The sequence below is a fragment of the Chlamydotis macqueenii genome, chromosome 2 (assembly GCF_036417535.1).
Source record: "Chlamydotis macqueenii isolate bChlMac1 chromosome 2, bChlMac1.mat, whole genome shotgun sequence".
In the NCBI taxonomy this organism is placed as follows: Eukaryota; Metazoa; Chordata; class Aves; order Otidiformes; family Otididae; genus Chlamydotis; species Chlamydotis macqueenii.
The window spans coordinates 48,549,435-48,563,455 of NC_141557.1; the positions used below are offsets into that span (position 1 = coordinate 48,549,435).

At 42.8% G+C, this 14,021-nt stretch overlaps 1 protein-coding gene across 1 annotated transcript; it reads left to right on the forward strand.

Annotated features, from left to right (window-relative positions):
- Window positions 1–5,650: 5,650 nt before the first annotated feature.
- Window positions 5,651–7,455, forward strand: CCR4 (C-C motif chemokine receptor 4). The gene has a single exon (XM_010126790.2). The coding sequence runs from the start codon at window positions 5,657–5,659 to the stop codon at window positions 6,731–6,733; it is 1,077 nt and encodes a 358-aa protein (XP_010125092.2). The 5' UTR covers window positions 5,651–5,656; the 3' UTR covers window positions 6,734–7,455.
- The last annotated feature ends 6,566 nt before the right edge of the window (window positions 7,456–14,021 follow it).

The following is a 14,021-nucleotide window of genomic DNA, read 5'->3' on the forward strand; positions in this document are numbered from 1 at the left end:
GATAAGATTTTCCGAAAAACGTGGGAGTGGCTGGATTTTTCTTTTTTGTGAGAAGCAAGGTTTTCATTATTTGGGTTGTTCTGCTTTTTGCTTTTATTAAGTTCCCTTCTGTTGGTTTTAATGTGCCCCACCTCCCTATCTCATATAAAAGGTTAATCTCCTCCCAGTCAGGCTAATCAGGTTTGGTCCACTTCTCTGCACTCTTGTGATTTATTTGATCAGTGCCACATACCTGACACCATCTAGTAAAGAGGTAAGACTTCTTTCTTCTCCCCTTCCCCTGCCAACCTTTAAGTTTTACAGCAACATCCTCTGCATCTCATTGAGACCCCTTCCCCCTTTCCTCTTAATCTGACAGTTTCCTGCCATCCCTGTGTTGTTAGTCTCTACTAGGTTCTTCTCTGAAGTGAAGCTGAAAAAAACCCACACTGTCATGTTAGAAGGGGACTTCAGAGCTCTCCCACTATGGACTACAGTTATACTTAGTCCCTTTCACTCTTTTTTATCTTCAAGCCATTGCAGCACCTTCAGTCACACCACCTTTCATCCATTTTCTGCATTGTCTCATTTGCTCAGACACTGCTTTTTTTTTAATCTTCTCTGCAGTTTTCCTCGCAGGCTTTCCCAGGGACTCTTTTCATTGGCAGGCCATCAGAAGATGTTTCAGGGTTCATTTTTATCCTCTTGATTTTCATGAACTGGCAGACATAATTTTAGCTTCATTTTCTGGAGTTCATATATGCTAAGTTTTCATTATCCGTAGCCACACCATTCTTCTCTTTTTCTGGCTGAGCATTCCTCTTTCTGCAGACATGCTCTTGCTCAAAGTCTCCTTACAAAGACAGACATTCCCATTTGCTGATGCAGCATGAAAGGCACTGGTATGGCAGGCTTCAGCAAACTGCTGCTTCGCAAGACATTGTGGTCCAGTAATTTTTCCGCACCTCACCAGAGCCACACATGCATGCCCTGATGTCGTAGTTCAGCCCCGATCGGGACCAGACTACGCAGTCTCTCTCTCACTCCCCCCACCCTCCGAGAGAATAGGGAGAGATAATATAAGGAAAAAAGTCTCAAGGTTTGAGACAAGGACAGGGAGAAATCTTTAAAGTTACCATCACAGGCAAAACAGACTCGACTTGGGGAAAACTATTCATTTGTTACTAAAATCACCAGGATAATGAGACAGAGAACAAGATAACCTCCCTCCACCCCTCCCTCTTCCCAGGCTTAACATTATCTCTACCACCTTCCCCTGCCCCAGTGGCACAGGGGGGAAGAGGGAATGGGGGTTATGGTCAGTTCATCACAGGTTGCTTTATGCTGCTGCTTCGTCATTGGGGGAAGAACTTCTCACATTCCTCCCCTGCTCCGCATGGGGTCCCTCCCACAGGCTACAGTCCTTCGTGAAACTGCTCCAGCATGGGTCATTTCTTCCACAGGGTGCAGTCCCTCCAAAACAGCTGCCCCAGCAGGCCTTCCACAGGCCACAGCCTCCTTCAAGCACCCACTTGCCTCAGCATGTGGTCCTCCACGGGCTGCAGGTGGATCTCTGCTCCTCCGTGGACCTCCATGGGCTGCAGGGGCACAGCCTGCTTCACCATGGGCTCCAGGGGAATCTTGTCAGGAGCAGCTTTACTTGTCCCCCTCCTTCTTCACTGACCTTGGCATCTGCAGCCATTCCTCTCACAAGAAATTCTTCACAACAGGCTGGCAGACACCTCTCAGGTTCTCTTCACATCTCATCTCTTCTCCACTTCTTGCAGCCGGGCCAGGCTGAGTCTGGCCCAGTCGGCTGCCTGGTGAGAGGCCAGAGGGTGAGACCTGCAAGGCCCACAAGGCTCACGCCTCCCCCTCTCTGCTCCCGTTCAGCTGCTTCACATCTTCTCTCTTTTTTTTTTTCCTGTTTTCCCCTTCTTAAATACGTTATCGCAGAGGTGTTATCACAGAACATTCTGCTACCAATTGGCTCGGCCTTGGCCAGCCGCAGGTCTGCCCTAGGCCTGGCCGAGTCCACTAAACACAGGGGAGCAACTTCTAGCAGTTTCCTACAGAAGCTACCACCTTAGTCCCCCCTCACTAAATAAAAACAAAACACCTGACAAGAAGCCTTTGCTACACTACTTCTCTGGTGGTAACAGCCCAGCTTTCCACTCAAGGCAGCAAGCAGGTACAGAAAGCATTTGCTGCTTGAAAGTCTTTCTTCCAAGGGAGACCTGGACAAAAGGCAATATGTCAGATGGACCTTTCTTCAGGCCAGTGCCATATGAATGAAGCTAAACTGGCATTCATAAGGCTGCAGACTTGGTCCCTGGTAACATGATTGAAAGATCAAAAGTGTATTTGAAGTGTGGCATGTGTGCATGTGTAACAGACCTCAAAGGGTTCTGGTGATGAGAAATCACCAAGGAGGGTTCTTACAGGGTAGAAGAGAGATTGGATCTGGATTCAGCTCTATTCACTACTTCATCTGGAAATCAAGAAAAATCACCACTGATGAAATTCAAAGGAAGCACCTAGTTTGATGGAGTAGAAAATAATGAGTGGGACAAGATAGGCATGCAGATGCATAGTAGTTCATTGAGGCAAAAGCATTACAGCCAAAACTAAGAAAGAACAACGCCTACAGAGCAAGAGATTTTTTTCCTGAAAAGCAGGTGCTTAAAGAAAGATTTTATGTCATTATTATTGTGGGCGAAGAGCTGAATTCATGTCCCTAGTACAACATCATGTCAAAGAAGATATTAACGAGGCCCTTACATGGACAAAAGAGCAGTAAGAGGAACAGCTTCTAGGTTCTGTGAGCAGAGCTGATGAAACTGGTACCACAGTGTTGCCTGCTCATCTGATGTTCACATCTTTAAAAGACTGTTAGTAAACGGAAGAGACGACGTGCAAGATCTGCAGAGCAATAACCTGCACTGCAGAAACATCTCTCATTGACTGATTTAAAAATCTCCACAGATGCAGCTTGTGAAAGATGACTGAGAAGATACTTCCCATACAAGTACTTTATTCTGATGAAACATGAAACCAATAGATCCCACATCTCATGCTGTCTTCACATCAAGCTTTTCTGGAAGAAACGCTTTAGCCAAATGTAAGTTATTGGGCAAAGTAACAATGTCAGAGGCATATAGGATAGCAGCAAATAGCCTAACTGAAAGAAAAGCTATACCTGTATCTGGGATAATAAAGGAGGTTGGCCTAGAAGACCTATCACTTCTCCTGGACTAAGTTCTATGATTCTTCCTACTCTCACAACCATCTCCTGTAGCTTTCTTGTTTCTGCTTCTCATTGTGACTCTGCAGTTTCTCCTGCTAACATGCAAGCTGCTTCTCCTGTTGAGAAATGGCTTTTACTTCTGCTTGGCAGGCCTTTTCCGGGACATAGAGGAGAGCACCACTTACCAGCTGCTAGCACAGCTGTTCTGCTGCTGGACTCAAAACCATCCCATTTAACTAGCGCACATCCTCTGTGCTCTCTTCTCACTTCCCAGGATCCCCCAAAAGACAAATAGGGTGCACCACACTCTCAGGAGAAATTAATAGAAGCTGCTGAGCTTCCTGCTGTAAGAAGAAACACAGTAAAAGTCCACACTCTCTGCCCTTACACCACACACACATGCATGCATCCTACTTCTTATCTGATATTTTGACCACTGTTACAGTTTCTGCCAGGTCAGTAGTAGGAGGTAGGTCTGCTGTATATAAAACTCACCAAGGGAGACATCAAGCAAAAAGGTAGCTCGAATTAACATGCCTTCATTTCTTTTCTTAGCAAGATAAGTAGGAGGTAGGAAGATCAAACAGCAATGAATAAAAGGAGCCTTCCCTACACTAAATCTATACCACTCTTTTCTTCTACAGTTATATAACATAACTTGAAAAACTAGTTTTCTGGTATAGAGGGACTAGAAACACACCTCCCACACACCCACCAAGTGCCTTCTCCTCTCTGCTCACCACAGATGATCCTTTGGGTTTTTTTTTTTTGGAGATTAAGATGCATTTTACAACCCATAAGAACAAGGTTTCTGTTGAATGAGAGCTGCTTTGTGAAATCTACTTTTAATGACTATTGGGTAAGATGAAGGTGCTTTAACCTAGTAATCAGGCTGTCAGTGGAAACTTTTAATTTCCTTATATATTTTAAGTTGTGTTTAATTTTATTTCTGAGTGTAAGGGATCATCTCTGATAAGCATTGAGGAGATAAGAACTTGTGATACAATCTGTAACGAAGTACAGTTTCCGTTAAGTGACACGGCTACCTAGTGACATCTGCTTTTTGCAGCTGCTGGATATCGCTGTGTAGGCAGCACCTCCCTGGCAGAGCTACCTGGTGAGAAGCAAGTGATTCCGCACTCTTCGAGCAAAGAAGCTTCTTCACATCATCTGAGAAGAAAGGAGGAGAAAAGGTAAAATTCACAAAATGCTGTTGCTGAAACAGTTGTGTATCATGTACACTTATCATGTGTGTGACTGTAATGCTTTTTCATTTACCTTTTGTTGCTGCTCGGGTGATTTTTAAAGCAGTTTTAAGAACTCCTGCATCATCAGAAGCGGGTGTATACACGTTATGTGAGTGTATGTTTTCAGTTTTGAATATTGAAGTACATTTTGTTGAACCTAGATTAGATTCAGGTATGTCTAGGTGCAGTTGTTGCAAAGCTGTCATCTCTAGACCACTGGTGTCAAACAGTTTTGTCCCTGTGACTTTTAATTCAGATTAAATTCCTCTCTGTGTATAACAGACCAGAACTGTAGGCTGGAGAGGTGTCACACAGTAAGGGGACTACACACAGTAAGGGTCAGGTTAATGATAGTCAATATTGTTATGTAGCAGCAAGGTACAGTGCAAAGACAAATAAAGCAGTAATACTAACTTTTCTTGTGCTTTCCATTCATAAAAATAAAGACAAAGGGTAAGGACATAACTCAGGCTTAGAAAAATTCTGGTATGCTAGGCTAAAAAAATAACGCTGTGATGTGAATAACACACACAGTAATACATCAGCAATATATTTACGTTGTGTCCAAGTTACCTCAAAGTAACAGTCCTTAAAACTGTCTCTGTCAATTAGAAAAAAACAAACATACAAAAATTACAAATTCCTGTTATTCACTGAGCCACTGAAGACAGCACTTACTGAAAACGCATGTCAGCTTTTAGTAAGCGTAATTTCATTAGAAGGAAAGGTCAGACGCATTTTTATTACTGTCGTCTTCTGGTGATGTTTGCCTAATTGGAAAGGCAGGCAAAACCCTGAACTGCTACGAGTAATGGCTTTGCTTTTTACTTTATTGCACACAGGATTTTTCCCTCTCTGATTTGATATCTGTGGTCCGTATCTTTCATTCCTATTTGCTTTCCTCTCCGCCATCTGAACAGTGTTCTGTGTGCTTGACATGCAAATTGCACAGTTTTGCAAGGACTAAGCACATGCATGTTAAGGATAGTACATTTTGCAAATGTGCATATGTATCCCAAAATGCTTAAGCAATGTTTGAGAACCTGTAATGAGAAGTGTGTTGGAACCGTAAGTCAGTCACTGCTGATGATTCAGGCTTGCGGAGTAACCACACATTCTTCACACACTGAAAGTCACTGACAGTTTTATATTCTTTCCTTCTCAGGAACTGGGGGAAAAAAACATGAGTTCTTCAAGTACAGAGTCCTCTGAAGTTGAAATCTCAACTTTTTATTACTATGACGATAATTACAACGATGCTCCAAAACCATGCAGTAAGGAAAGCGTCAAGAGGTTTGCAGCCTCCTTCCTACCTGTTCTATATACCCTAGTATTCCTGGTCGGGCTTATGGGAAACATTCTGGTCATTGTGGTCCTCTTCAAATACAAGAGGCTGAAGAGCATGACTGACGTGTACCTGCTCAACCTCGCCATCTCAGATTTGCTCTTTGTTTTATCCTTGCCATTCTGGTCTTATTTCACAATAGACCAATGGGTTTTTGGAACTTTCTGGTGTAAAATAATTTCGTGGATCTACCTGGTTGGGTTTTTCAGTGGGATATTTTTTATTATGCTTATGAGCATAGACAGATACCTGGCAATTGTTTGTGCAGTGTTTTCCTTGAAAGCAAGGACTGCCTTTTATGGTCTGATTACTAGCCTTATTGTATGGCTAATAGCTCTTTCAGCCTCAGTTCCAGAACTTGTATTTAGAGAATCTTTTAACGAACATAATTATACTACCTGCAAGCTGAGATATCCAGGCAATTTCACGTCATGGAAAATTTTTTCCACTTTGGAAATCAACATTTTAGGGCTCCTAATCCCTTTTATAGTTATGACATTTTGCTACTCCATGATCATTAAAACATTAGTTCACTGTAGAAATGAGAAAAAGAATAAGGCTGTGAGGATGATCTTTGCTGTCATGATCGTGTTTTTCTTCTTTTGGACCCCTTACAACATTGTTATTTTCTTACAACTGCTGGAAACGATGGGAGTTATTAGAGACTGTCAAGTGAGCAGGAATCTGGACTATGCTTTCCAGATAACAGAAATCCTCGGCCTTTTTCACTGTTGCCTCAATCCGGTCATCTACTTCTTCATGGGGGAAAAATTTAAGAAGTACCTGAAGATGCTCTTTAGGAACTGGTGGTTACCTGGAGGTATTTGCAAGTGGTGTGGAGTTCACATCACTTACCACACTGAATCTACCAGTTCATTCCACACACAATCTACGGGGGATCAAGACGCTCTGTAATGTGTTTCAGACCAACCACTGAACTCACCAGCAAGCAAACTGACGAAAGCAGGTACTTTGAAAAGCTAAGCAAATGCACATGCAATTAACAATGAGCTAGTGCTGGATAACTACTTCAGCTTACGTTTCTGCCTCTAGATTTTCTGAATATTATGACAGAAGGTGTCCTAGATGTGAAATGGGGGAGACAGACATGCAAGTTTTACCTGCTGCAATTACAAATCACTGCTCAGATGTAATCAGGAGCCTCAGCTCTCCGCAAAGCACTGTGCTGTGCTGCCTCTTTTCCACTAGCATCAAGATGGAGGCTGGCCTGCATGGAGAGGTAGAAGAGAGACAGCTGATTGTCATCAGCACATGCATTTGGAAAATATCTTCATTTATTCAAGAAGAATGGTTTTTATAATATTTTTTTGTTCTACAGTTGATCTATGTGGGACTTGTTCGCTCTGACTCTTAGCAAGCTATTAACAGTACCTGCTACTGTTAAATGTTGCATCTCAGGAAGAGTATACACTCTCTGTCATTAAGCAAAAGGACACAAAGCAACTGCATTACATTGTGTTATAGACATGTTTTCTCTCAGGTATCCAAGTCACTATATATGCCTATTCGTAGGTGTCTATATAGGCATTTTGAATTACTTTATCATTGTAATTCAGGGTAGCAATTCTGTCTTTTAATTAACATAGAAAATGTTTAAAATATTTTTAAATAGAAGTATTTTTAAAAACTTATTTTCCAGCATGTGTGAATAAATTTTAAGCATCTTGGTTAAAAGTGTATCTTTTGAAGTGAATGTTCTTTGTTCCAAAAGTACTTAACCTCAAGACTCAATTTTCATTTGTTGGAGATATATCTGGCAAAACAAAAGAAAGTAATAACCTAGATTATGTAGAAATGGTCTGTCGTAACTTAGAAACCACACAGATAATCATAGAATTTGACAACAGTGCAAAATACAAAGAGTGACATGCCCCAGTAGCCACTCACAGATGTACATGATACTAATCAGAGATCTGGAACAGGAAGGAAACTCACACAGCAATATTTAGATTTTGGCACAAAAATAATAAAAATGAGGCAAAAATCAGTAACGTGGTAGCAGACGAAGTAAGAGTTGAAAACTAGGTACTGGAAGATATTTCAGGTGTGTCTTTTTGCTGGACGACAACCACTCAGTAGAAAGACTTTTATCTTTCTTAGGTTGTCAGTAACAAAGTGCCTGCTCAGCATTCAGGCATGGCTGTAAGGAGCAGACAAGACATAAAAATGCATCAGGAAAGGGCTGGAGAAGAAATGTAAAAACATCGTAGTGCCATTGTTCTCATAACTCTAAATAAGAAATGTAAGTGGAAGCTCACCTACATGTGACCTTTCTCATGATATAAGACTGAAAATAAAAAGTAGCACACTTAAATACTCATATATCCAATATATCCATCATAATTAGTTTTGGGAATGCATTACCATTAGCAGTCCACTGAGGCTGAAAAGCACCGATCTGCATTAATGCAGATAATGAGAACAGCTGTGGAAGACATTACTTGAGGTAAGACAGTGTCTTCCTTCCCAAGAAAAAGACTGTAAATTCTTACTACTCAAAACCTTACAAGGCAATGAGTAAATCAGTTGGGAAAAACTGCTGCAAGGGGTGGGTTAAGCCATCCATTACCTATTTTGAAAAGGAAGAGGAAGACAAATTGCAAGTGTCAAGTACTGCAAAGTTTCACAGAGATGTCACTGAACCCAGCGTGTCACTCCCAAGCTGGCACAGCACGTTGTCCTCACAGACGTGAATCTAATGGCGCAGGCACTGAGAACTCCTGAGCTATTCATTGGCCAAGTGCGCAAACTAACCTGGAAGCCCGACAGCACACTATTTCTTCCCTAGCCTGTGATCCTTCTAGTCAGTAAGAACAAATGGGTCCTTTTGAGAAACTGCTTTCCAGACCAGGGAAAGGGCAGCCTGTGCTGGCCTGGCAAAACTGACGGCCAGCAAACAAAAAGCAAGCCGTAGGCTCTTGACAACTGCAAGATAAGAGAGGTCCAGGGCTAAGAGCGGTGGTGAGAAATGGCACTGAATCTGCTCACGTGTGAAATGGCCAAATCTGCTCGTGTGTGGAATTAATGGGCCACACCCAGCAGCCATGCAGTGTTGCCAAAAATGGAGCTAGCATAAAGCCTCTTTTCCACACAAAACTTAAAGATGCTTCATGTTGCTGCTCGGCTTTGTGCCCAGCACCCCGTGTACACATGCACTTGGTGCAGAAAGTTCCTGGTACAGCCAGAGTTCCCCCCCGGGTGGATGTTGTCCTTGTTTCTGTGCCCAAATAACCTCTTCCAGTCCTCCCAGTAATACTCACAGCTACTCAACGTGTGTGCTGGATGAGCAGTTGAGCTGAAAGTTATGCTCTGAGCAAGTTTGCTGAATTGGGTGTAAGGGGGAGCTCGCCTTTAAGTGATGGGGCCAGGAATCCAGGTCCTGGGACTGCAGCTCACCAAAGATGGGTGGTTTCATCCCCTCTGTTGCCTGAAAAAAAACCTTCCTCCCCTGTGCACTGAGTGCATAATGACACTCCTTTTTTGAGAGAGGGCTTTGAAATCTGCTGATGAGAAAGGACAAGATAATAGTATTAATACAGACAAAAATAAAGCAGGGATTTTTAAAATGTCAGTTGACCAAAGGTGTAATTTCAGCTGAACAAGAGTTTCCAAGCAATTAATGATGGTATGTACAGATCTACTGAACCATGAAAGAGAATGGATAGACATTAGAGTGAAGCAAAGCTGACTCATTTCGTAAACTCACATTTTTACATCAGGGTTCCTTGGAAGGCCAACCTGTGTCCTCTCTTCAGTTGTGCTAAGCTGCCATAGAAAGGTAGACAAGGGGCAAAAATCCACTTAATTATATTTAATATAAATAACAATGAAAAGGTAAAACCAAGTTGGATGGTTTGTTTTCATGCAGCGCTTAGGCCATCACAGTCACTCCCTAAACATAAAGTCGAATTGCACATGTATCTTTTACTCTGGAAGATGGCTTCATCATTCCTTGTGATTGTGCAGAAGCAGCATCATGGTTGGCAGCCTCTTCCTAGTCTGAGAGCCAGCCCTGGAAAGAAAGTAAGGAATTGCTATTCTCCTTCCTACACTGTCATAGCTTGCCACTGTCCCAGAACCAGCTCTAGATGCCTGGTCTGAAGGAGAGTGCGGTTCAATAGGCACGACAGTGCTCCTCTGTTACCAGGATGCTTCCAGTCTAAAAATGCCAGTAGGGATCTACACTCACCCATTTTCTTCCAGGAACTCTTAATGGTTTCCAGTTTCATCCAGCATCTCTCTCTCAACACATCCAGAAACTAGCCTTATCAACTCCCATCTCTTATGCAAATATCTCCATTACTTGATTTATAGTTAGAACTCAAGAGCCATTTAGTAATGTCAATCAAAATGATCATTAAAATGGTGCTTAAGGCAATGCCTACAGAGCTCAACAGGAGTTTGCTACTCTAGGCACAAAGCTTTTAATTAGGAGACTGGAAATTAATAGTCAATATAACTGTGGTGAGATTTCTAGCATTTGCATAAGCGATAAGATCATTCAAACGTGATGCAGTACTGGTTGTGTCTGCAGTCATCTTACTGTAACACAGGAATTATGTATGCAGGTGCCACTAGTAGTCATGGAGGAATCACTCCTGATGGAGCGGGCACTATCAATGAGGAGATGCCAAGTTAGATGCTTCCAGAATGATTTTACTTTTCACAGTCATTCAGCAGCAACATCCATCAGAAAAATAAACAAGATCCCATCGTATGGGACAGTCATTGAGTCAAAGATACTTCTCACATAAATGAGGCTCAAAAGTGGAAAAGCCCTTTGTCAGTTGCAGATCAGCAAAACCCAAGTCCTCTGTCAACTCCTTGATGGAGCACCGGCATGACTGACCAATGCTGCTCTTCTCTTTCCCTTGGCAGAGCATATCCCTTCATATATCTCTCACATGCGCCCCTCAGAAGAAGACTACTCACAGGCAACGCTCAGGCTTTAGTCATAATTTATTTCTGATCCTTGTTTGAACTCTCAGAAATGGTAGCATGCATATTATATCTGTATTGAAAAGAGTAATCAATGTCTTCTCTTATGCATCACTGGCCACTTCACCTTATTTTTAAAAAGCTGCTGTCTTATAGCTAGGGGAGCTGAGGCAAAGAGCAAGAGCTCAGACATTGTGAGCACAATGCACATTTTTTTACAGAATCTCAGGGCCCTCCTAGCTCTCCTCAGGGAGGATTCACATTTCAGCTTGGTGAGGGGGACTCCAGGTAAGAGTCCGCCCACACTGTGCCCTTGCTGGTAGCTAAATCTGAGATGATGCAGCCGGGAAAGTCCCTGTCTGAAACTATATGTTCTGTGCGGAGGACCACAGGTTTATGTGAAGGATACCAGGAGGTAAGTGGATGAAGATGACCAGCTAATGCCATCTTCCAATAAAGGATGTTCTTTGCTGGTGCCGAGGGTGTTGTCTGTCCTAAAACACCAGAAAGCAAAGATTCCTGTTTGCAGGTGACCAAAAGAGAAAAAAAAATAATCCCCTGTGTAAACACAGCCCAAACACGACTGATCAATGCATCATTCTCCTTTAGTTTTTGTGTTGTTTTTTTTTCTTTTTAATTTCAAATCGTCTTGGAAGGGTTGAAGTTTCTCTGGGTTTTAGTTTCTTGTTTCAGAGTAACGGCACGCATTCAATATACGCAGCTCAGTGACTGCACACTGCAACCTTTTTGTGATTTCAGGTGTTGGAAAATAAAAACTGCTAAGGCACTGTGTTGGTTTTGTTTAGCGAGTGGGGGCTACGGTGGCAGCTTCTCTAAGAAGCTGATGGAACTTTTTTCCCCTTTGCCTGGTGGACCTAGGGCGGGCCAGTCACTGGCCAGGGCTGAGCCCATTGGTGGCAGAATGTTCCCTGATAACGCCTCTGCGATAACGTATTTAAGAAGGGGAAAAATAATTTTAAAAAACGGGGAGAAGAAGATGTGAAGGAGCAGAAGCAGAGGCAGAGAGGGGGAGGCACGAGCCTCACACTCTGGCCTCTCGTCTGGCCGCCAACTGGGCCCAACTCGGCCCGGCTGCAAGAAGTGGAGAGGAGATGAGATGTGAAGAGAACCTGAGAGGCATCTGCCTGCTTGTTGTGAAGAATTTCTTGTGAGAGGAATGGCTGCAGACACCAAGGTCAGTGAAGAAGGAGGGGGACGAGTAAAGTTGCTCCTGACAAGATTCCCCTGGAGCCCATGGTGAAGCAGGCTGTGCCCCTGCAGCCCATGGAGGCCCATGGAGGAGCAGAGACCCACCTGAAGCCCGTGGAAGGAGTTCTTCCCCTGAGGAGGAAGGAGCGGTGTAAAGCGAGGTGTGATGAACTGACTGCAACCCCCGTTCCCTCTTCCCCCCTGTGCCACTTGGGGCGGGGGAGGGAGGTAAAAATAATTGAATATAAACTTAAGCCTGGGTAGAGGAAGGGGTGGGGGGGGAAGTTCTTTTTTTTTTTTTTTTTTTTCTTCCTTTCTCATTATCCTGCTTTTGTTGTAATAATAAACAAATAGTTTTCCCCAAGTCTAGTCTGTTTTGCCCGTAACAGTAACTTTAATGATCTCTCCCTGTCCTTATCTCAAACCTTGAGACTTTTTGTTAAATTACCTCTCCCCTGTTCCCTTGGAGGGTGGGAGGAGCGAGCAAGAGACGGCGTAGCTTGGTCCCAATCGGGGCTAAGCTAGGACAGGCACTAAGAATTTTCCAAGAAGATGTTTTTTTTTTCCTTGCTTTTGCAATGACTATAGCAAGTAATCAAGAATCTGATCTTCAAGAATCTGATATGTTTCCATAGATATGAAACCCTCATAAAAGGTACTCTCCATGCTGCTAGCAACCTGTAAGACAACAAAGACTGAATGAAGATTGACATTTCCAGATCCATTCTTCTGCTCAGAAAAGGCCAATGGCATTTGATCAGCATTTTCTGAGAAGCTCCAAGCAGCCAAGTTCAGGAAGACACTTTTGTACCTGGGGCAGTGATTGGAACAACGGGTGGACATCCCTTCATGAAAAGCATATTTGTCTCTTTTGCACAGGGACTTTGCACTCCTTAAAAGGAGTTCTCCTCCACAGAAGTATTGTGGTTTGGGCAGGTAGATCAAAGAGGGGGTCCCTCCCTGACTTTTAACTTGTCGCTATCACACACAAATAGAATGAGCAGTACCAGCTAGTAGTAACACAAAAGTATCTTAAAGTGAAGAAAGACCACAACAGATCTCTGTACTTGCTCATAACTTGTAAACTGAAATTTGACCACAAGTAAGACCGTAACTACAGACTGATGACTTGCCTTTTCCATTACCAAAGTATATGGGAAAGGTGTAAAAAGCACATAGAGAAGAAAGAGAAGAATGGCTTTTCCTCTTGCTTATGCCATTGTTGCTCATTCACAAGCACCAGGAATAGAAGGAAAATAAGGCTGGTTGATTGCAAGGAACAATGTTGTCTGCAAGCCCTGCAGAGAAACAGTGCTGAGAAACTGCAGAGCACAGGTCTGCCCTTGCTATCAAAAATCTTGTTTATAGTTTCTAGAAGAGTGAAACCTATAGCACGAGGTGTCACACAAAAACCTGCAATGCTACAGAGCAAGAGTGTAAAAGTTTACAAAAGGCAAGAAAAAGGCAGATTTAGACTGTTTTCAGTGCAGCTTCATCAACCCATCCGTGCACAATGCAGGTCAGTACTCGCTTCCTTTCCTCAGAAATATTAGGGAACCCCCAAAATCCCCCATGGGGAAGCTGGCTCCCATCTGCTCCTGCTTTTTGCATGAATGTGTATGCCGCAACCTGTTCACCCATAGTCACATGGAGTAAGTCCATTCTCTTCCTCACCAGCTTAAGCTCATGTTCTCCACGTGCAGCAGTCATGCAAGTAGGATGCCCGTCTTATGACTACACTGGCAGAACATTTTGCATTTGAAAAGGCAGTTTCATGAAAATCTGAACACTGGAAAGAACAGATTTTTGGTGGCAGTCGCATTGGCTAATGATCAACACCTTTTAACCTGATTCTATTGTTTGCATTTTGTTTCAGCTTCAGATTAAAACTATTTTAGAGTAAGCACAGCCTATTTTTCAACATTATTGAAATAAAATATTTCATTATTTCTGCTCTGAATTTTTATTAAAATTTGATCCTGATGGTGGAAATAATTTCAAAAGTCCTCATGTAACCAAAAATTATAGAAAGAAC